The 23,750-nt window shown below is 44.5% G+C and overlaps 4 protein-coding genes across 5 annotated transcripts in view; 2 read left to right on the top strand and 2 right to left on the bottom strand.

The window, feature by feature from the left end:
* Positions 1-647: 647 nt before the first annotated feature.
* On the bottom strand, positions 648-16,954 carry LOC135369865 (activated Cdc42 kinase-like). Its single transcript, XM_064603437.1, has 15 exons — positions 16,776-16,954; positions 12,662-12,996; positions 11,000-11,206; positions 10,645-10,794; positions 10,372-10,563; positions 9,521-9,618; positions 9,318-9,444; positions 8,192-8,341; positions 7,997-8,121; positions 6,371-6,777; positions 5,765-5,946; positions 3,986-5,088; positions 3,541-3,705; positions 3,395-3,464; positions 648-2,609 (listed from the first exon to the last, which is right to left on the bottom strand). The coding sequence occupies exons 2-15, from the start codon at positions 12,971-12,973 to the stop codon at positions 2,391-2,393; spliced, it is 3,507 nt and encodes a 1,168-aa protein (XP_064459507.1). The 5' UTR covers positions 12,974-12,996; positions 16,776-16,954; the 3' UTR covers positions 648-2,390.
* Positions 16,955-17,059: 105 nt separating this feature from the next.
* Positions 17,060-18,666, top strand: LOC135369866 (protein-S-isoprenylcysteine O-methyltransferase-like). Its single transcript, XM_064603438.1, has 4 exons — positions 17,060-17,414; positions 17,542-17,803; positions 17,862-18,079; positions 18,234-18,666. The coding sequence occupies exons 1-4, from the start codon at positions 17,211-17,213 to the stop codon at positions 18,414-18,416; spliced, it is 867 nt and encodes a 288-aa protein (XP_064459508.1). The 5' UTR covers positions 17,060-17,210; the 3' UTR covers positions 18,417-18,666.
* A 1,173-nt stretch (positions 18,667-19,839) lies between these two features.
* On the top strand, positions 19,840-22,485 carry LOC135369868 (cytidine deaminase-like). 2 transcript variants are annotated; one of them, XM_064603441.1, is made up of 6 exons: positions 19,840-20,177; positions 20,285-20,341; positions 20,420-20,542; positions 21,327-21,438; positions 21,542-21,596; positions 21,659-22,485. In XM_064603441.1, exons 2-6 carry the CDS (start codon positions 20,323-20,325, stop codon positions 21,779-21,781), a joined length of 432 nt encoding a protein of 143 aa, XP_064459511.1. In that variant the 5' UTR covers positions 19,840-20,177; positions 20,285-20,322; the 3' UTR covers positions 21,782-22,485. The 2 variants fall into 2 exon arrangements, with proteins under 2 accessions (XP_064459511.1, XP_064459510.1); XM_064603440.1 differs by having other exon boundaries at positions 19,842-20,177; positions 20,246-20,341.
* LOC135369864 (serine/threonine-protein kinase mTOR-like) overlaps positions 22,379-23,750 on the bottom strand; it is a 30,856-nt gene continuing 29,484 nt past the window's right edge. The window contains exon 57 of the mRNA XM_064603436.1: positions 22,379-22,696. Coding sequence (XP_064459506.1) covers positions 22,681-22,696 — 16 coding nt within the window. The 3' untranslated portion in view covers positions 22,379-22,680. The remainder of the gene's footprint in view (positions 22,697-23,750) is intronic.

The following is a 23,750-nucleotide window of genomic DNA, read 5'->3' as shown; positions in this document are numbered from 1 at the left end:
GTTTTTGATGGACAGTGTGAATGGTTAATGGGTAACGCGAGTCCACCGTCCAACCCTGCCCATTAGCATTGCGTGTTTTGGACATGCTGGGTGGCCATTAATTTAGTAAAAAATCTACTCAAAGGAGAACTTGTCACTTAAGAGCACACTAGACCTCATTTGACACCATCTGTGTAGCAAGCAGCCCTGAGGCCCCATTTCAAGATAAGTGTCAAAATCACTCATCGTTTCTCACTACTCGTTTAGAAGAGCAGATGAGGGGGTACAATGGGGGTGTGCCACGGTAAGAAACAGTAGTTGCAAAATGCAGTTAAAGCTCGCAATCAATACAGCACACACTTGCACATTTCTCTCCAAGACATTAGACATTGCCTGTAGTGGTCAGGTAGAGGCACTTCAACCACAACAGTTCCAGTAGCAACTGTCTCTTGTCCTTACTGCTCAATGCAAGATCAGTGGCAGAGGAAGAGATACCACCACAGAAGGCTGCATATTAACAGAAGGCAAGAGTGAAAATTCCGGAGATATAGAGATGGCATACACAGAGGCCAAATGAACGCGTTATAGGAGATAGTATACTACAGAGTGAAGAGATGCAGTAGGAACCTCTCATCCACTGCACGCAGGATATTCTGTAACGCCCAAACGCACTTATGCTGTATCATTTATTTTGAGAAAGAAACGGTATATATATATATAAAAGATTAAAGCTTCATGCCTGAAGCAAAGAAGGTAAACATTACTAACAGGAAAACATTCACAGTATTCAACAGGAAATAATTGCATTAGTGGTAACCAACTAAAAGTTTTACTAAAACGTGAACGCAACATTTAAAAATTAAACTATCGTTCTACTGCAGATCTTATTTTCCACCGTACCACAACGCCTTGCCCTGTACAAAAGCGTAGATTTTGATGCCAAACGCGGAAACTTCAGGTGGGACATCCTCAAGGAGCCACAGCGTTGTTTCCGACACGCTACAGACTGATATTCGCTGACATTTCCAAATACACTCCCCTAGACGCAAAATAACCTCGAAAAACAAATATATACTCCGACATGTAAGTGTTCTGGTATATGTTTGGCACCCTACGAATGCGTAATTATATGTATATGCACATAACAATCAGTATGTATGACCCGAAATTAGAATTGCGAACACTGCAAAGGGACAAAATGCAAACGCTTCCTCTTCCTAAGCAAAAAACAAAGATGACTGAGATACTACTTATCTAATGCAAATGTTCACAAGGGCAGGGGGATCAATAAATGACTCACAAACAGCATTGTGGCAGTATTGTAAAGCTACAGGCAGTAGTACTAGATAAGCAGAAGCAATGGAGTCTTCAAAAACGTATGTGAAACATCTGAATGTTGTGGACCATACAAGCACACACCACGTGGCTCCTCGATAAATATATTTACACAGCTAAGCCGTCCACAGCGTATCTGCATTGTAATTCCGTAGCTCTAATTTGCTAGCCAGAAAAAAATAAAAAAATAATTGTTTTTGAGATGACGTTTAGCAGAGTTTTGCGAAGCAGTGCTGCTAAATTCCTTACGTACCCCAGCAAGTATAATTGATATGATACATACCTAGGTAGCTAACATACCTACCAAGTGCAGTAAGGTATAGAAGAAAAAGGGGGTGACACTGTGTCACTTCCTCCTGTCCTTCCTCCTTAACAATGCTTGCAGCACACAGCACAAAACACCGGGCAATGCTCTTGTTGCATCGGCTACTGGCGCTTTGATTTTCTACCAGGCCTGTCCAGAGGGCTTCAGCTACATCCCCACACCTGACCTCAGCATGATTGCTAGCATACTCTAAGTAACATTCAACTGTGAGTGATACTTTGATACAGTGTTGTATACGTTATCGGACCAGCGACAGATATCTTTAACTATGGGGTTCTCTGAGCATTCAATAGTGAGCATTGAAAATAATAATAATAATAACAACAAAAAAGCAGATCAAGTGCAATGTTGAAAGTATAAACCCGCTCGTCTGCGTACAGATCGGAACAATTTTGGATATTTCATTAAAAGATTGTAAACTATGAAAAACTTAATGAAGTTAGTTGCAAATTCTAATGGCTAAGAGTTGGCTCTATACTACAACGACCGTGTGCAACATTTCGGAAACTGCACACGTCTATTTTCAGCGAAACCGCGGCATGCCCTTCAACATTGTGTGAATGCCTTTCATAAATTCAACCTAAAATAGACACACATAACTACACTAATGACACAACACAACGAGGGGTGAGGTTCAAGTGCGGATATCATGCTGCAGTGTCTTGGGTTCAGTGGTGCAGCCAGTAAAACATGACACGCACTTGGGAAAACAACCCTCGAATCTGCACATGCCCGAACAACTGGCTGAAAATCAAACTTCAGTTGTGTCGTCAATAGTGTTGTGCACTGTCATGAGGTAGTTTGCAGCCTGTTGCACATTCCAGTTGCTTCGTATGAGGGCTTGCGTGCTGTTCTCTGATGAGGCCAGGCGCTGTCCCAGCTGCCTCTGCAGCCTGAGCCACTTGATGGCTTTGTGAACGTCCCATTCGACTTCATTTAAGGCAACTAAGCACTCTTCAGGTGTTACTTGCTGTTGTTTTGTATAAATAGAAGGATGGGTAGTGTGGGAGAAATGAGAACTGTTAGAATTACTGTTTAACTCACTGAATTACTGCATGAATTATGTGTGTCTGAAAAAGTGTAATTGAAAGTGGGTGATTTTTTGGCATTTGCGGCAGCAATGTGTAGGATGGCGCTAGCTAATTACAGGTGGGATACAATGGGGAAGTCCATATTGAAAATGCAGCATGGAGACAGGACTAAAGGGGACTAAAACATACAAGAACACACGAACTTGCAACTCTCAACTCGCGGAAATTTTATTATCAAGAACCTTTTAAGCACTTAAAAGGCTTAAAAGGCTCTTTATAATAAAATTTCCGCCAGTTCAGTGTTGCAAGATCGTGTGCCCTTGCACGTTTTAATCCCCTTTAGTCCCGTCTCCGCGCTGCATTTTCAATATGCACTAGCTAATCAACAGAATGGTGTGAAAGGCACATTGCTTACACCTCCATGACTGCAAATAAATGAAGTGGTACATTTTTATGACGCCACCCTTTGCCTTTTAGACCAGTCGTGCGGTTCATGTGTGACTTCCAACCTGACACTGTTTGACCACACATCATCATCATCATCCTATCATCATAATAGCATCAAGTCATATGCAAAGCTGTTTTTGCAAAAGCATAATGTACAGTGGACAGCATGCACCCAAAGAACAACTTGATGTATTGCTATACGAATATTAATATAGCTTACTCTACTTTATCACACACTATAATTATTACACGCTACATATAGCTCCTTACTACTTACCTCCTTGACTAACACCTTCTGCATAATCCTGACCTCATCTGAGTCAATCCCACAGGCACGCCCTTGTGTTCTGCAATAGGGGGAAAAAAGGAGGAGGTTTCAATGGAATACACATAAACAAGGACATAGAGGACAAAGCAACTGACCTCTTTGCATTGGGTCTATCCATGGCAAACTCGAGCAGGTCCTCACAGCTCACGTGGTCGCTGTTTTTGTATATCGTTGGTGGGGAGTGAGCATCAAGGTTTGGAATATTATCCAGGCTGTCGATCTCCGCTTGAATTTGGTTTTCGAAAGAGTCGTCGTGGCTGCTGTAAGGAAGCGCAAGATTAAAGACTTAACGTAAACGTCGACGTAAAAACGTTACGTAAGGAGCGAGCAAACACAAGAGCATGGCATCCGGACTCCCAAAGCAGAACACCACGTTCAAATTAAGCTGATGTGGTTCTACCATACTCCAACCTACATGCAAACTAAAAGCTTGTCTGCCATTACAGTTTGAAATTATAAAAGACGGAATTGAAGAGAATTGTAAAGATGGAAATTCAAGCAAAAAAGGGAAGAAAAAAAAAAGAACATAATTCCACTAACCTGCAGACAGACCTTGCAGGCTTCGGAGGAGGAACCCTTTCTTCCCTACTTCCCGCGAAGTCTGTAGTCTGGTCACACGTTCGATTCGACGTGGTGACGGTGTTGACCGTTGATGTCAAGCTTCCTTCGCTGCTCACCGGGCTCACCGACGCCTCTTCACTCTCCCTGTGCGCCTTCTCCGCAGCCGCGGCCGCCGCCTCCGACGTCCCCGGCAACAGCAACAACGGGTGTTTCCTCTGGTGGTGCTTCAGAGGCTGTAGAGGGCGAGAACGATCTCGCGGAGGAAGGGGCAAGGGATTCCCGTCCCCTCCCACGGAGCAGTCGTCGCTCGTCACGACCGGCTTGGGCGGCGGGGGCGGAGGAGCACCCAGCCCGTTCCGCGGCGACGTCGTCGGCGCGGAAGCTGCGTTCGCGGCGAGCCTCGCAACGGTGGCGGTGTGCGGCGTGCTGGCCCTGCAACTGCTCGGAATTCCGTGCCTGTTCCCTCGCACCCTCGGCTGCATGGCCACTCCGCTGCGGAGTCGGCGGAGCGGGTTGAATTCGGTAGCTTCTTCAGCATCGCCTTGATCTTCAACCGCCGCCTGCCTGACCGTCTGCACGCTCTCTGCCGTCTTCTCCAAGCCCTGCCCTTTCTCAACCAAGCTGTTGTAAGCTTCCTTCGCTTCTTCGCTGAGGCTGTCTTGGATGTCTGGTATGGCCTCCGCCTCCTCGCTGAACGTCCTCCGCTCAAACTTCGGGCTCTGTTTGAACTTGAACGAGAACTTGCGCTTCGACGGAGAGCTCGGCGTCCGCGGCGAATCTTGAGCGCCGTCCGATTCCGACGGTCCGTCCATTTCTTGCATGCTCCGATTGGCCAGTTCTTTCGCCATGGCGATGGCGGTGTCGATCCTCTGCTCCTCCGCGGCTGAGATGGGTTTGACGGTCGCCTGCTTCTTTTTCGGGGCCGTCAGCGTCGTGACTCGAGAAGGAGGCTGGCTCGCGTTGCCCTTTGGCTGCGCAACGGCGGGCTCGGGAGTGTTCTCTCCGTGGAAATCAAAGTCAAGGTGGGTGGTCTCGAGCGCTCTGAAGACTTCGTCCATGAGTGAGGGGCCCAGGTCAAATGACTGGAACGTGTTTGGCGGGAGATGGATTTCAACACTAACACCGCAGCATTAGTCAGACAGCATTGAACTATACTTTAGACCCTAAAGTTTTCGGGAAATATTTTTTTCTAAATTCTGGGCGTAAAAATCGGGTAGATAAACGAGTGCTCTAAATTCGTGCGAATTCGGGTGAAAAAACTTCCAGTATGCTAAATTCGGGGAGAAATTGGGCTCAGTTACTCAAACTAACTGTACTGGTTTGGTAACTGCATTTCCTGCCGAACAAGTTAGCGTGCATTAATACAGACGTCTCAATGAGTAATTCTGTAAGATATCGAATATTCCGCGATTCTGAGGGAAATAGCAGGTTCCAAGAGACATGGCCAATTCAGCGAAATTTCGCGCAATCTCGGAAACCTCTACCGATCATGTTGTGAAAGCACTCATTGGAGACAACCAACCTATGTCACTTCTAAAAGAAACTAGCAAAAATATTTGTGTTAACTAAACATGTGAATTGGCTTCCCTGTCTCCTTGGCATCTGCCATTTCCTGCCCTGCCCCGCTCTCAATGTGAGGACTACATTCTCCACTAGTAGAGATATAGCTCTGTGATTGTAGTTCTTACGTTGTCTTGCGGATAAGAACCACCCCAGTGCATGTAGTGGGACATGGCATGAAAACCGCAAGTCACCAACCTCAAACTTTGGACTGTCTATGGGTCCACCCTGTTCCTCATCACTGATCTCGTGATATTCGTGGTCTGTTTTCTGTCCCATCTTGGGGCTCTCGGTCCTGCCGTTCTTCTTGCTGTGAACGTCTTTCTCCACTATGAAGTCGCGTGCAAGATCTTTTTCGCTACTGCTGTCAGACCAGGCTTCTGTGCAGCAAAAAAATATATTTGCAGATCAAAACAAGAGGCAAAGAAGGCTACACAGCATTTCTGCATCTTTTTTCTTTTTTTTGTTATCAGATATGTCAGGTGCAGTACATGTACAGTGCAAAATTGCTGAAAGGATGACTAACATGATGACAACAAGGAGGATACATGTCTAACAAACTCAATCCACAGAATTTGGTTCACGGAAATACAATTCGATTCTTATTCTAATGGCAGTGTTCTCAAACGTTCTTCAACTCTGGTGAGTAGTATTTGAGGAAAGTGCAAAGTATTCCTCCACCCAGGGGGCACTTCCAGCAAAGGTTTATATTTGAAGCACAAAAACCGATCTCAAACAGCAGCACGAGTGGAGAGTCAAGTTGAGGATCATTTAAGAATACGGCCCCAAGTCTTTTAGACCTACCTAGTGCGGGACCACTCTTGCCATCCACCGTGGAGCTTGATCCGTTCAACAGCGGAGTCATATCCGAAGAATCTGACGAGTCTTTGTCCTCCTGAGGCTTGTACGGGGTGACTACCTGCTTTGGCAACTGGGTGTACTTGTCCCCGAGAAACGACACGTCGCCGAAGAATGCTCCGTCCAAGCCCACGTGGCTGGTGTGCTTCAGGTCGCCCTGGGGCCTGGAAATCATGTCGGGACGAAGACGTCTGCGGCTCGCGTAGGCGCCCCCACTCTTCCCGTCCCACCGAGTGAAGTGGGTGTTGTTGGCAGGCGGGTTTTGGCCAAAGTAGGCAATGGTTGTCGCTGGATTAAACAGGCCCGTCTTGCCCGAGCTTGTTACTCCTTTCCAGAGCGCAGAATTGTCCACCCTGGTAGATTAATTGAAAAGGGCTTCAGTGAAATGTGCATTTTCCAGATGATTACAGTGTGTTCTAAGAACAGTAGGTCTCTGAGTCAGGAGGTGTCAAGGGTGTAATATACAACACAGCACAACAGGAAATGTGCAGGGGACAGCCCATCCGGTTGCTTATTCTTACCACGACCTTCTAGATTATAACGACCATGTCATGGGCACCCCTTCTCAGCGCCGCATTTGGAAACTAGCAGTGGCGCTACTCATCAGCCCTGTTGTTCCCAGCCAACCACGAATGTCCAGGGGACATCCGTACTAAGTCCCAAACGTCGCAAATATCCGGATATCCCGGTGATGTGCTTCGGATATCACAAAGCGACATTCGCGTAGGGGAATGTCCAGTCTCTGTCTGAAGCTGGACATGCCGTGGATATTCGTTTGATACTTTCCTAGCCTCTCATATACAGGGTGTCCACGCTAAGTGTGAACAGATTTTTTAAAAATATATCAATCACTTTTTCCGAGATGAAATCAATTGCAATATAGCATATGCTGAAGGGCACTCCCTAGGGGGGCATTAACAGACTCCTAAGGCAATGTCTTAATTAACTTTCAATAATTAACTTTTTAATTATAAAAGCTACGAAGTTGCTCCAATGAGAACATCTGATCTCTTCGGTCACCAGATACCAAAACCGTTTTCAGAACAGAAATCCGTTCGGTAGATCGTCCGCAAAAAATTCGTCAAGGAACGCCATTTTTTTCTTTATTTGGTTTATTGCGCATCTTCGAAGAAGCGGCTTTCCTTTACCCCCAGTGTGAGAGAGTGAAAGAGCAGAATTATTTCACAGCAAAATTAGGCTTCATTAGACAAGCATTAAAAGTGAAGATTTAGTACACATGCGCGACACAATTGCTCTGCACCTCCGTTCTCATCAAACAAGTAGCACAACGTAAAAGTCTGAAAAAATCGGAAGTAGTTGGCATCTTCGGTAACCTAACTACTGTAGTTAACTAGTTAAAATAGTAGTTTAACTAGTAGTTGCCACTACATTTCTGCAAGTTTTTAACTACAATCAGGTAGTTTAACTAGTAGTTTAACTACATGTAGTTAACTACTGGCCATCACTGGTGATACTTACATACGTATAACGGGCTATTGAGAAACTAATAAGCTACTAATCCATAGATCACTGAGAGACAAGCACGTCACGTAGCAAGTCACAGTACGCCACCTTTTATGAAGGACCGTTATGACATCTCCAGTTCGATAGATCAGAGCATCCTTCTTCAGCTTCAGCGATCCACCCGAAGACTCATCCAAGCAATCGGTAGCAGCCTGCACCTGCTCTGGCTTGCACTGATTTAAAGAAAAGTAAATAGTCACACTAGTGGCAACAGTGCCACACATTGGAGAACTTCAGAAATACCTCCGGAAGCACTTGGAGAATCTCAGAAAACTTTGGCCTCTTGTTAGGATCGTGCTGCCAACATTTCAGCATGAGCGCGTAGTACTCCTTTGGACAGCATTCTGGCTGTTCCAGGCGCTGAAGATTTGGCTCATCTATGGCTTCCAAGATCTGAAGATTACACAATGTTGAGTTGAAGGTTTTATGAATACCGTATCGTACATGCGCATATTTTAAATTTAATTTCAATCAATCCTGTGGTTCCAGAAACGCTGAAACGCTTCAGTCATGCTAAAGATGCAGCTAAGATTCATTAAAAAAATTACAGACGTTACACCATGAGTTACTGTTAATATACGGAACATTGGTGGTTACCATTCTGAACGTATTCCATAACCTTTTGCTGCTTTGTTACCTGAGAGGCCATACCCAGTACTATTGAAATTCTGTGATTCTACAGCCCTATATTCTCAAACAGCAGACAAGCAATGCACATTTTTTAAATTAAATTTAAGAATAAAATGGAGACACTAGTCATGTAGAACAATGATTAAACAGAGATTAAGGCCTGCAGACCTATAATGCAAACTCAAAAACAGTGAGCAAAGCTTACACAGATAACTGGTATAGACCCTCAGTATATTCTGTTACCAAGATTCATCAATGCCTAAGTCTTCCCTCACTTCTTTAAAGTTCATACAGTAAAACACTTATGTGGGAACTATACATGACGTACTGCCATGTTGCAGATCATAAATAACATGTTAATAATTAATAACGTGTCCCTCAAGGGACCGTTGAAGGTATATTGAAAAGAAAAAAAAAAACATTTACCACATGTAGTACATGTACCAATGAACATCAACAGGAGGCTTGACACCCCAGAATGCCTTTAAGATTATCAAACTATGTAAAGTGTTGGCTTCAAAGCAGCCTAGCGTTGCTATACGAAACGACTGCATAATGTGCTGCTCCAACTTGAACCCACAAGCGACGAAAATTGTAAAGCACACTTCTCCTCACGCACACGTGAATTAGGTGAAGCTCATGTCCATGATGACAGGCTGAGAACATGTGTTACTTTTTCAGTCACTCACAGAGCAAGCACAATGAATTCAGGGCCACAAAAAAGTCACAACGTGTATACCTGTTGGCCAGTCAGAGCTGCCCAGGGCTGGAACCCATAACTGAACATCTCCCACAACGTGACACCGTACGCCCACACATCCGAGGCTGACGTAAATCGCAAGTAATTGATACATTCCGGTGCACACCTGCACAAAAAGAGAAGGGGGCTTTAACATCTATACGCTGGACACTTAAGTCGCGCGACGTAAAAACGCAGCTCACCAAGCAATAGGCAGCTTGAGATTCACATTGAAGTTCGTCTGGTAATAGTCCTTCCCCACACCGAGGGCTCGAGAAAGGCCAAAGTCGCTTATTTTAACCTGAAGAAGACATATTGTAACATGAAGAAGACGTAATAAGTAACATATGGTGTTCATGATTTGACTTATCACATTTTAAAACTTTGCCTAAGATAAATTTCTGCAATTCTTATTCAAGCTCGCATACTAGGGCAGGAGCAAGCGGAATGTTGAATCTACCAAAGATCAGTACAAACTACGGCAGGCTATCGTTTTTCGTTTCGTGGGGTATGTGATTGGAACCTGTTGCCGCCTGAAATAAAAAATATATGTTCTTATTCATCTTTTAGAAGACAGGTAAAAAATGTATTGTTAATGAACAGTTCCTGATCCTTGTGTTTCCTGTCATGTACGGCTCATCATTTTTTTTTTTTTTTTGTTTCCTGGACTGTATTATTTTCATGTATATTACGATTTATGATTTGTGCTGTTGTAATTAATGCACTTTTCAAGGGGGAGCCTTCTGGGTGTTTCCCTCTGGCTCCTTCATCTTTATTATTCCCAGTTATGGTGTATCTTGGGTACAATAAGTCAATGAATGAATAAATCAACCAATAAATAAATAAAGCAGCGAATCAATCAATCAATCAATGAATCCATGAATGAATGAAGACCGTACACGTGTCACACCTTAAAACAAAGCTGCAACGCTTTGTCTAAAACTGCAGCTGCAACGCTGCAGCAACGCACACTCAAAATAGGGATGAGTCTCGAGTTCTACTGCACTCTACTTCTAATAAGTAGCTTTAGAAACTCTAGGTAGGGAGTAAGCACCTTATTCTTGGCAAATACGAGTATATTTCGTGCAGCAAGGTCCCGATGAATGAGACGCTTGCTCTCCAGGTACTGCATCCCGTCGCATATTTGCACCGCAAAGTCGCACAAGGCCATGACGGGAAAGCTGGGCCTCAGCACCGTTTCCTTGAGACACTCCAGGAGAGACCGCAGCGGAGCGAGTTCCGTCACCTGCGACGAGAGCAAAAGAAAAGCTCAATGTTTACGGACCACGCGTCTCTCGCCCTGAACTCCGAGGCATGCAGAGCTTACGAGCATGAGGGATATGCTGTCCAAGACGACCCCATATAGGCGAACAATATGTTCGTGGTCAATGGTGTGCATGATAGCTGCTTCTTTGAGGAATTCCATGGGGTTGTTCTGCATCTGTTCCTTGCTCAGGCACTTGATTGCTACTTGGATCTGCGAAGGAATGCATAACATTTATTGCCTGAACTATGTAATGTAATAAACTAATTTAACAATGTGTTGCAACAACAGGATTGTACAGAATTTAAGTTTGCACGGACTCGTAATATGAAGTAAAATGAACATCATTTTTTTAGCCCAGAGCGACACTTTAAAGCTAGCGGGCTTCGTTTATCTAGGTGGCGCTGCGTGTACCCACCCGATCTCCCTCCTCGTTGGTCCACACGCCCTGCTGGACCACTCCAAACTCTCCGACACCAAGCTCCTTGTTGATGATGATGCTGTCCGCAGGGATGATGTGTTTGCTGGGCACCTTCACCGTGCCACCCCCTCTCTGCTCACTACTTGAATCCAACAGGAGCACAGACGATTGGTCCGCGTCGTCACGTGTCTTCGGCAGGATGAGCTGAGTCGCAAATAAAAGACAAAAAAATGTAAAAAAAAAAAAAAACTCTTCTGTCTTTCGCCACTGCGAAGTACGCTTCACCGCAGTACGTTCGTGCTATGCGGTTAATACAGCTGTACAGGAGCGCAGCCTGCTTTTGTGTTTTTTTCTTCTTTCATTTGTTTGTTTATTACGGTTCTTTTTTTTTGTCTTTTTTCATATCAGTTGTGCAGAGCGGCCTTTGGGGATCGCATGGAAGTCCCGTGTTTTAGTCACGTCATTATATACACAGTGCGAAGCTGCTATAGAGTGCACGACATTTGTGAACAGTACCGCCATCCCAATTCCCCTCAGTCACGCCACGGCACCTTCCCATTTGCGTGACGATGCTCTTTACGTCCCCGCACATTTCACATCCAACGCAGTTACCTGATCTCATTCGCAGATAACGTTCAGTTAGCGCGCTCGGGACGTTGTTGGTTGTCAAGGTCACCGCTAGTGATACCGTTTCTCACTTCCCGTATTTCACAACATGTGATGAAAAGACCGTTTGAACGTTTGTCCCAACGGCGCACTTGTTTTGCACCGAGAACTGCGCTGCAGGATCGATTTACGAATGTTAGCGAGCGCGAAAAAGTGACACGGCAAGCTTTTTTTTTCTTTTTTCCTTCTCTTTGAAACTCCAATAATCGAAAGCCGTTAACACTCTAGCCAATGATGCTTTCCATTATGCTTTTCGCGTCACGAGGTTCCGAAAAGCTTCCCTCAACAACCAAAATTCTAATTGCAAACCAAAACTTCATCCGCTGCCTCCAACAAAACAAACAAAAGGATAGACTTTTCCCCGTACTGCCTTCGTTGCATCTCTTTTTTTAATATCTTAAGTTGGCAACTGTCAGTTACGTTATTAAAATTCAGCCAGTGACAGCCCCATGCTATGCATGGTGACGTCAATTCTCGGAACAGCTATGCTGATGCTCCGCGTAACCGCTTCATTAGCCGACAGAACTGTACGTCGCTCAGTTCTTTCATAAGAGCAACACCCCTTCATTCCTCTGGAGGCCAGTGAGGCACGGAAAAGCGTTGCCGCCGCAGCACCGTTAATTTGAGCGGACCGCGTGCGCGACCCACATTTGCCGGAAAAGAATTACCGCTCCGATTTCACGCGAATTTGAAGGGGGTGCTCCATGCTGCGGATGGCGCAAGCGCAATTTCGTCTGCTAGTCGAGCCGACGCCGCCTTCTGCTTGCGTTCTTCGCAGACGACGCTGTTTGCAGACGATGCTCAGATGCTGTGTTGCGCCTTTCGCAGACGACACGCAGGGTGTTTGAGTTGTTAAATGCACGACCGAAAAACACGAGTTGCCAGGAAAAAAAAACAAAATAATAATAATAAAAAAAACGATGATATGCCTCAATAACAGATACAATGAGGTTCACAGTATTAACACGGGTGAACAATTCTTAGCAGACACACCTGTTTTATCTTCCTGAGGTACGTCTGCGGAAAATACTTGTGGAAATACTTTCGAAGACGGCGTTGTTCGGGGCGACTCATGCCAAGGTGCGAGAGGTCATCTTCTTCGACGTATTTGAGTTGCCCCACGGAAGAAACCTTGAGGTCGTTCCGCAGCGCATCATAGTACGAGGACAACTCTGCTTCCAGAAGGAACTCGTAGAGACTGGGCCCCGTCCCACCGCACAGGCCCGACGAGGCCCCAGTCGCTGAAGACGACGTATTGCTCGAGCCTCCAAGGCTGAACGTCGACGACGCCGTCGAGAATGGCATGACGTCCCCTCCCCCTTGATGACCTGAAACGTGCATAGCAGCAGGCGATATGTCAGCTTTAACCCATCATTTGGTGTTTAATAATAATTAAGGATGGGCCAACCGAATCGTCCAATCCTAGGCAGGGATTTGAGATTCGGGAATCCGAAACGGCGAATCGGATCTTTCGAATCCACCAGCCACGTTTGATTGTTTCTGTTTAAAATTGGCGCCACCGGAGTCCGCTGGAAAGCCCGATTGGAGGAAACTGTCGAAAAAGTAGCTGATCACACCTCTATCGACAGTAATGTCAGAAAGGCTCTTCAGCACATCGGGTGTCACAGCTGATTAAAAAACGCACTAGGCTTGACCGTGAGCGGGTGAAAATGCTGGTGTTTTTGAACAAAAATCTGCATTAATTTAAATCTTTCAGCTGTATTTTCTTGTTTGTGGACTGAGACTTCAGACAGGAACTCTTACATTACAAGTTTAAAAGTAACACGGTTTTGCTTTTGATTGTTTCTTAGTTTTATGGAAAGAAGTCAAACTTCAGAGTTTATGTACTTCCTGCGTAGTCGCTGAACAATGTGTTAAATAAATGACATTTAAGACGAATATATGGGTATGTTTTCTCTTGACAATTAACTACAATTTAATTAATTTGTTTTTCATTAAACAAACATACCACATTCTGCTTCAAAACACTTTCAGCGGGTTTTTTATTTATTTTTTGTCTTCCTGGCTATTCAAGAGATTCTAGATTCGTAAGACGCGTGGATTCGCAGTACCGTCCTTGGATTCGGAAAATTGTGGATTTATCCCATCTCTAATAATAATTTAAAAAAAGAAAAAAAGAAAAGCTAGTACTCTGTAAGTGCATGCCAAATCTCGTGGGGCTCTCGCTGCTGATGGGATTGCTATACTTTTGTTTCTCGCTTCAATTTTTGGGCCAAAACGCTGGCTACAAACAAAGAAAAATCCAGGGATCGAAAGAAGAAAAGAAATAAAGTAGGAAAAGAATTGCGCGCGCGGTCTCATTCGTGTCAGTAGAGCAACACTTGCTGAGCGAATGCCAAGTAAACCTCATTCAACTCTAACAGTTCCGTGTGAGACATTCGTTTGTTACACGTTTCTACTGTTTATTATTTCGCTCAACACACATAAACACTTCGCACACCCTCTTCACGAAAGCGCGGAGAGATACATAAAAAAAAGTATATGCCGTGTTTGTTTGGCGGCCCCCGTATGTTGAAGCAAATTTGACAGCTCGGAGATCCATAAGTCATCGGCTCTAAACAGACGCTTTGAGCAGACATTACTGGAAGCGCCAGTATTGGCTTTGGAGGACGTTGACGGAGTTGACGGTTCGTTTACTAACTGTATAAAATGCCGCCCGCCTCGATATGTGGAGTGCGATGTTTTTTTTGTGTGTGTTCGTGGAAAGACAGCTTGTTCGGATGTAAAGAACCGTGCCGTACGTAACACGTTGTTGGTCAAAGCACAGGCGAATGGCCGGCCGTTATCAGGACTCAGCGGCATGTATAAAGAAGCCGCTACGGTGACTCCTGGAACGGCACTTTTTGGGTTTCTCCACAAATAGCCCGGCACGCGACGGCACCCGGCCGCCTGAAGACCCAATAGCAGATGTGTTTCTGCTGTTGCGCGAAGGATGGGTCGTCTGCGTCAAAAGCGTCGTCTGCAACTTACTGCATCCGCATCGGTTCCGTCAGAGCCCCCTTTCCCACAGCATAGTCGGAACCGGAAACGAACCGGGAAAATGTCACCCGATTAAATGCATAGGATGCATGAATACTAAAAGTGTGGTATCAGCAGTATCCGCATAACGGCGTTTTGAATACAACCTGGGCAACGCATGATGAGTCTATGCCTATTGATAGCTCTCGTGTTGATGTCGCACGCGCTCCATAGGGACGGAAGTAAAAACGCACGATGAGCCGTTTCGACCTTGTTCCGGCAAAGTGACATTGAATGGGTTCGAGTGCGCGACCGGTAGTTCACATGTACATGAAATACACGGTCAACTGCACACAGATTGTGTTTGACACATACAAGCATAATAAACCCATTTTCAAATTGTCTACCCGGTCTACCCATGCTGTTCCGTACTCGATTTTGTACTATGCCCCGCATTTGGCTCAACGATTAGTTGCCCGATTTTCCGGTACATAATTCCGATGCAAGCCCACCATTCAGCCAGAGCCTGTGCTCTTTTCTTTTTTTCTTCTTCCTCTCCGCTTCTTGCTTTCTTTATATTTTTCTTTCAAGAAGTGAGAGCACGCATGAATATCTTTAATATCTGCAGAGAGAGAGAGAGAGAGAGAGAGAAAGCAGAACCATAGAAGCAGCTTCCAAAACCCAGACGGTGCCTCAGCAAAGCTGTGCCCACTGCAATGTACGTGCCGCAAAGCTACGAAACACACGTTTCTGCGCACAATGACCATCATCCACCTCTCACTGCGCGCTCGGAGCATTCCTCGAAATCAACATTCCCTCCCATGTAGGACGCGCTCAAAGTCTCCAATGCGTCCCTGAAGAACAAAGGGAAGCCTTGTAATACATCCTGCTGTGAACCGTGTCTGAAATGCGACACCGAATCTAAAGGGGGACCGCAGTCACCTAACGCCCAATGCGGGACCCAATAATGAAAGAATGCACAGCTCAAGGTCAAGCCTAACTGCGTCATGTGATTGACCCACCGGCTCCACAGCTCGTGTCAACAAAACCTCTCAGACAGTCAAGAAACTAAAGGGTAGGGGGAAGTCAAGGGTCCCTATGCGGGCGGGAATCGTTTCATTTCCGCACGTTTGGGTCGAGGGTGACTCGGTGAGACACCAGAGATTGATAACCAAGTCAGAGAAGAGGAATGCGTCGCACTTGAGATACGAAATCTGAGAAAACGGACACGCCTGGAGTTCCAAAATCTTCATAGTCTTGACAGTCTTCACCACACAGTAACCTGTGCAAAAGCCACGAAGTTTCCACCCAGATTCGTCGTCTGCGACAAAAATTAAGAAGCAGACGACTCGTCTGCTCGAGAATGAGAAATGCTCATTTCCCTCAGACCAGTTCTGTCGGTGTTGTCATAAACTGTGACCTCGGAGCCTTTTACTGTCGTTACAATGACCCCTTTCAAAGAAGCAGACGCCCTCAAGTAAATGATTAAGCTTAAGCAAGGCGACGTGGTTCATTTGATATATGACATTGGGGTCGTGTGACAAGCACCTCTATTGGCTCTATCGGATGAGTTGTCACAGGCTGTCGAGCATGACGTTAGCGTACGAGAAAGTAACGACAGCTTTAAACGAATACGGTTTCTCAAAGCGTTACTAACGGTGACACAACGTTCCACATATGTGCAAGTAAATTCAAGCACATAATAAAGCACGATGTGTACACCTGCAGCGACGAACACATCATAGGAAACATTTGTGATTTTCAGTAAAACACATGCAAGTTTTTTTTTTTTTTTTTTTTTCTGTGTGACAGTGTGGAAACACCCGGTGAATTGAAACAAACGTAAAAATGCCGCACTGTTCTAATCTGATTAAGTACAGCTATACAATCAAGTACAAACCACACGGTTGTGCAACGGTCTGTCACTGAAGCAGTTGTATGCGAGAGCTTAAAGTCAACGGAAAAATGTTTCCCATTAACAAATGTACCAAACTCCACGCGCTGTCAATAGAAAGCGGCATGGCAAGTAACCCGTACTGGTTCTATGACTGCCTGTGCGATGTTTAATCCGCACGACAGTTGATGGGGCACTTTGAGAAGCGACAGACAAAAGTTCGGGGCGACTCACCACGGAGGCTAGGAGTCGAAGTTCGCCATTTGGTAAGTAAATAGTAGCACCATGGAGATGAGCAGTCACTTTGGAGCACCACCTAAACGTGAGTCATGCACATAAGCCAACTCTTTGTGAAATACGACAGAGAAAAAATAAAATCGACTCCCCTCCCGCTTCCCATCAAAAACTCCATGCCAATGAACAGGAAACTGCATCACAGTGACGTACATCAACTTCCGCTAGTGACGTCTTCCAATGTTAATGTTAACAGACGAACTACATCTCTTCGCGCTAGAAGATGCCCAATTTGTTCCAGCGTTTATTTTTATTGCAACACAAACGAATTTGACTGCAGTTAACGCACCATTTGACACAGGCACAACAGTACTCGTAGTGAAACTACGAACAGAATAACAATACAAAATAGTCGATGATGACAGCGAAACAATCATGGCGCTCAGCACAAACGGGCGGATTAGTCTTTACTGTTTCTGTTTGGCGGGCAGCGTTGTATTTATTTCGTTAATTAGTTTGTTAAGTACACTACTATCTTATGTTGTCGAAGACTATTGGCTGTTTCTGGCCGCCATATACTCAGTTTGCATTCACGGAGTCCTGTATTTATTTTACAAACCTCGTGGCTACGCTTACAAGGTAGGCTTTCGTTGAATTCGAAGATATTGCAGACGAAACAGTTTGCAGACGAACACGTATCGTGTTACACAGTACCTCGCTTGTTTGCTGCTTTCGAAATTGTAACGTTCTTGGCATTTTATTACAGATCGTATGGCGAGCCGCATTGTTGGGAACCGGTGCTGGAATCGGCCTTCTTACAACAATCCACGCACCGTCTTCGTGGAAAGTATTCGGCTGGTACATGATCTTGATCTGCACGTTTCATTTCTCGGAGTACTTCACAACGGCGATCGTTAATCCAAAGTCGCTGAATCTCGACACCTTCCTACTGAACCACAGTCGCGAGTACGGGGTCGCGGCGGTTTGCAGTTGGATCGAATTTCTTCTGGAACGAAGCTTATATCCAGGTGGGTGGGCACACTGTTTGGCGCAGTACGTGTCTATATTCGTACATGACCTTTCTAGATCTCAAAGAGACTTGGTGGATCAGCGTAGTGGGATTTGTGCTTTGCATTACCGGAGAGGTGCTTCGGAAGGCAGCCATGTTCACGGCGGGCACCAACTTCAACCACATCATACAGTGTCACAGAGAAGAAGGGCATGTCCTTGTCACGCACGGCGTCTACAGCCTATGCAGGCATCCATCGTATGTTGGCTGGTTTCTCTGGTCTGTTGGGACGCAGGTAATCAGATTAGATTAGATTATAATCTCTGTTGAAACTACTACCACATTATATGTGTAGCATGCCTTTGTTAGGTATGTTATGTGTCATAGCTCCTTTCTGTAAAACTACACGTTGATCAATGACAGTAAGTCACTCGATTTTCTCCCTGCAGACCGTGCTGGTAAACCCCGTGTGCATCATTGCATACGCTCTCGCCTCGTGGAAGTTCTTCAAGACGAGAGTTGAAGCGGAAGAGGTAACGCTTCTCAACTTCTTCGGAGAAGACTACGTCCAGTATCAGAAGAGAACGTGTACGGGACTTCCGTTCATTTACGGGTTTCGCGTCGAGTTATGATGCGAGTCTCAACGGGAGAAAAGTGGCAATCTCTGCTCACCTTCGAGAGCAAGGGCAAAGGAGCCGGAACAGGTGATGGTCATCCGCGGTTAACCCCCATCCACCAATCGTGTTGCAGGATGGAATAGCGAACACCCTCACCTCTGTGACTCTGTGTGATATGATGTGTACCTATGGCGCGGCCCAGCGGCTGTGTTTTGCGTTGAGCGGGAGGACTTGTTAAGGGAGGAATAAAAAATGTGACCTCTGGTGCCGATTTTGGGTGCTTAAGAAAGGTACCTACTGGTGGCTCAATTAGGGCTTCAGGGCCACAGATAATATGCGTGACTAGTGAAATGAAAACTGCGTTTATGTTAGTCTATTAGTAAAGAGAATAAGGATTGGACAATGTTCTGTCTTTCACCGAAACCAATAGCATCCAAGACAGTGAACGGTTTGGCTAACTATCAGCTTGTCAAGTAACCAACGTGACTTTTTCTAGCGGTTCTTGTCACAGCCTGCTGTCGAAATTAATTTTTAATTAATTGTAATTTAAAAAATTAATAATTAATAAATTAATAATTTAAAAATTAATTTTTAATTATTTTTTTGCTGTTGAAATTAATCAAATTTTTTTCGATCAGCTACCAGTTAAATTTGAATGTAGCGCGTATAAAAATTGGCAGGGGGACCGCGTAGTGTAGATGGGCCACGTTTGATATGACAAAGCAAAAGTAAATAATTTTGATTGGATCGAAGCAGTAGTGTTACTGACGGTGTGTAGCTAGAATACTGCTCAAGTTTCCCAGCTGTTCTAATTTCATTGAGCGTGGCTTCCTATTTTGCAGTAATTAACTTTTACCTGTTGCATTATGTATTTATATTGCTGTGCAATGTTCCCTTCTGCCTGTGCATACATCCTAGTTTCTACCTGCACAACATACACGTTTGAAAAATAAATGTTGCTGTGCGAACTGACTGTCTTCTTCCTGTTTGTAAAGAAATAAAAAGAAGCTGGTTAAAACAGTGTGTGGTACTATGGAATGAAACATGCAGAAAACATCTGCATAACTATGGCACAAGTACTACATTTTGGAATGCATGCAGTCGTAGGTAAGTGTTCAGTTATTATCTACGTAAATACAGCAAAATACTACAGAGTGTTATAAACACAACCAAGTTCATTCACATTGAAACCAGGACTGAAGAAAATAAACTAACACTCGTTACACGTCTTTCACCCGCGCGGGTCACTTGGCCAATGTCCAATTTGTGCTGAGTCACGCTGGCCACTAGAATTTGTAGGCAACGAAATTTCGAAACCGAAACAGAAAGTACGCATTGCCGTCCGCCATGCGCGCACACGGAGTTGATGTTCGCGATAGAGCAGGGTACTGGAGCCGGAGGGATATGCTTGCAAATTGGCGAGATTGATCGAGATAACTTGACGCGTCGACAAAATGAGGCTGAACGCGCTCATTGGGCAGCGCGGTGGTCTCCTCGCCGCCCCACGCGTCCAGTTGTCTTGACAAACATCGAGCACAGCCTTCCAGAAAGTGTTTCTCATGTTGCTTTCGTGTAGCAGATGACTCGTGAAATATGGCGCATTTCGTTACTTTACTTCGTTGCGGACACGGCAGAGCGTGAAGGGACAAGCAGCCAGAATATTATGTTCCTGGACATTACGTCTACACGCTTCCTGGAAGGCTCTGAAGTCAACAAAGTTGGAGTGGCTGATTTCGTCGTATAAGGGAAAAGACGCGTGCAAAGGCCTTCTTATCGGTGAGTGTTTTCTCCGCATATCTCATTCTTTGAATGAAGCTCCTCTTAATCTTTACTGCCGTTATTAGGGAAGCGCAGTTCGACTAGCTGTCGCGTGATCTTTGCAGACGACAAATTCTTGGTCCGGGGTTTGGGGTTCGCAGGGATGTCCCTCGAACGCGAAGGTAGGATATTCATTCTCAAACGAAAAGTATTACAAATTGATACCTGTACCCGTATAAATCTGATGTGTAATCTTGCAGACGTCACGACTGTGGAACAGCTTATTGATGGGTGCATACGAGCGATGGACGCGGCCTATGCACCGCACAGCAACGTTCATGTGGGAGCCGCGTTACTTTGCGATGATGGAACTGTGTTTACAGGTAAGCACCTTGTCTTTTTATTCAAAGGCATTAACAACAACAACAACAACAAAAAAAAAAAAAAAAAAAGTGAAAAAAAAAGAAAGTAAAAAAAAAGAAAGTGAAAAAAAAAAAAAGTTTCACAGTGCCCCACAACACCTTCACCCAAATAAAACACTGACAAATTTCCAGGGATGCGACGAATCCAGAATTTTTCGAATCCAAGGAAGGTTCTGCGAATCCACGAATTAAAAAAAAAAGTAAAAAGCCAGGTGAAAAACACTTATACTTAAAGCAAAATTTCATATTTGTTTAACGAAAAATAAATCAAATAATCGTTCACTCTTAGGAGAAAGCATACCCATCTACTTCTTAAACGTATTTAACATGTTGTTCATAGATTACAGGAAATACATAAACCCTCCGGCAAATTCTTTCCATAAAACTAAGAAACAATCGAAAGCAAAACCATATTACTTTTAAACTTGTAATGTAAGAGTTCCTGCCTGAACTCTTGCAGTCCAGAGCAATATAAACAAACAAACAAGAAAACACCTGCCGGCCAATCAGGCTTTCGATGAACTACGGAGGTGCCAGTTTTAAAAAGAAATAAACTTCGTTGGTGGAGTTGAAAGATTCGATTTGCCGTTTTAGGCACTGCGATTCAAGGATTCGCAGATTAGGTTGGCCCATCCCTACAAATTACTGATCCAATAGTGGATACTCTGAGCAGTGCAGAAAGAGAAAGAAAGAAAAAAAGAAAGAAAGAAAGAAAAGGTGCTAACAATACCTTATCGATCCATAGGGTGCAATGTTGAGAACTCTAGCTATGGGCTAACAATATGTGCTGAACGTACTGCAGTCGTGAAAGCTGTCTCGGAAGGAAGAACAAAGTTCAAGGCCATAGCAGTTGCCTAGTAAGTAGTATTTGCTGCTTATTATTAATATATTATTATTTTTTACACTGTGCACTTTCAAACACTCACTGACAATCATACAGACACCCTTCTTTGCATCTAGCAACTTGCCTGGTTATGCCTCACCCTGTGGAGCCTGTCGGCAGTTCTTAGTTGAGGTGAGAGCTGAAAGAAAGACGTTTTAAGATGCTTGCTTTACGAGTCACTTTTAATTTCACAGTTTGGCACAGACTGGGACGTGTACATGGTCGGGAAAGACAGAACTTTTGTGAAGAAAAAAACTGGAGAACTGCTACCTGGTGCCTTCACCCCAGCCAATTTGCAAGGTGCACTGAAACGATAACGGTGCATGCATGAAATTGTGACGTTCACAACGTTCTCATCACAAAGTGCTCCTCTGCCTTTGTGCTTTGTGCAAAGCCAGACATACAGCTATATTTCCTTGTAGGTCCTCGTATTTTAATGTTTTTTTTTTCTTTTTTAAGTCTGGTGTGAAGGCAAAAATGGATTTTGTTTCACAAGCTGTGAAACATGGCAGAATTGGGAAATATATGTGAAAGAGCAATTTCCTTACAAAAAAGGCAAATCAAATATATAACCAAACAGAAAGGGTAGGCTCTTCATGACATTTCATATGGGATGGCCAGTGTCTTTAGGCGTGGCCGTATCTGCGCTTTGGTGAGATTTGGTGAAGTCCCAATAATGCAAATCAGCGGGTATAAAAATGGGTGATGTCGCATTTACCCTTAACTGCACAAAGGGTTTTACGCTTTTTTTTGGGGCAAAAACCCAATTCCGCCAGATATCAGATCGCAGGAAAAAGCCAAGCCAAGCCAATGCTTGTTCAAGGGTTCGTGTCTTGCCAACTACGACATGCAGAAAAATAACTGCTTTGTGTTCTGGCGTGCTTCAGAGTGCATGCATAACGTTACGAACCGGATCAAAGTGTCACAACCGCTTTAATACTGTAGCACATTCGTTCGCGTCCCATTCAGTGAAATGTGTGTTCTGTTTTCCCAACAGCATTAAAGAACCATCAACGCTACAGATTATGAAAAGAAAACTACTTATTTACAGTACACAATATACACAAGAATGTCCTTCACAAGTAAGGCAACAAGGACTGTCAGAACACTCGTGACTTGTGTCCATTGACAACCGATCAGTAACAAATTCTGCAACGAAGACTGTAAAAACGTTGCAGGTAACAGTGAGGTTTTCGTACAACCATTGTACTGAGCATCACCAGAATGGGCACCTGGAACGAAAGAAAAGCAGGTTTAGCCTTTCTCAAAAGGAGCACGCGAGGGAAGGTGCAGGGCATCGCTTGTAAAAGTGGGCTGCACAACACGAGCCTAATAGATGACCTTCAGAAAATCCCAGAGTGCTTAACGCCGCTTTGAACTGTGGGAGCTTACTAATACGGAAGAAATGGGTGCGCGCGCAAGGAACACTGGGATTTTCTGAAATCGTCTATTACGCTGAGCAAAAATATGTGCTGAATGAGTAAAATGGGTTCGAAAGGGATTGGTGGAACCGTCGTCTGCCACAAACGCTACGTATACACCATGCTGCCTTCAGTAGCGCTTCACGGAGCGTATCTACAGTGTTATCACCAGGGACCGGAACCGAAACTAAACTAAAAAAAAAAAAAGAAATTGTTTTTTGACGAACCTGAACCAAACCTGAACAATTTTTTGCTTGTCCTGAACCGAACTGGAACTGAACCGAAAAAAATTCATACGGTTACCGGTTCGGGAATCGGTTCAGAGGTGAAATAATTGTGCAAGTGAGACTTTTTTTGACTCACCTGAAACGGTTATCTCACACCTTTCTCTTAAAACTGTGTACAGTTAGCGTAAGCTCGCTTTCATGTAGCAAAATTACTGCCTATTATGGTTCCAATTCTAGTAAATGTCCTGAACGCTGACCAATCTTTTTTTTTTTATTGCTGTGTGTGCAGGGGGGGGGGGGGGGGGTTCTCCCTGAGCCGAACCCGAACAGTTATAACAGGACTGGTTCAAGCTGCTAATTTCGGTTCAGCGTAGCTAAACCCGAACCGTACCAATATGTCTGAGCTCAAACCGAACCAAAAAAAAAAATACTGGTTCCGATCCCTGGTTACCACAGCCTCTAATGTCACCATATAATGTCACAGTTCAATGGGATTGGCCAAACCTGTACAGACTTCAATAAACCTGACAAGTTATACTGAGTAGAATGATGCTATCTGATGAGGATATTTCAGTACACCATAATGCCAAACAGGTTATCACAAGGGAATTCTTTCACTTTGCAAATATGTCGCTCAT

Source organism: Ornithodoros turicata, chromosome 10 (assembly GCF_037126465.1).
Source record: "Ornithodoros turicata isolate Travis chromosome 10, ASM3712646v1, whole genome shotgun sequence".
Lineage (NCBI taxonomy): Eukaryota > Metazoa > Arthropoda > Arachnida > Ixodida > Argasidae > Ornithodoros > Ornithodoros turicata.
This window is presented reverse-complemented; position numbering and strand designations above follow the sequence as displayed.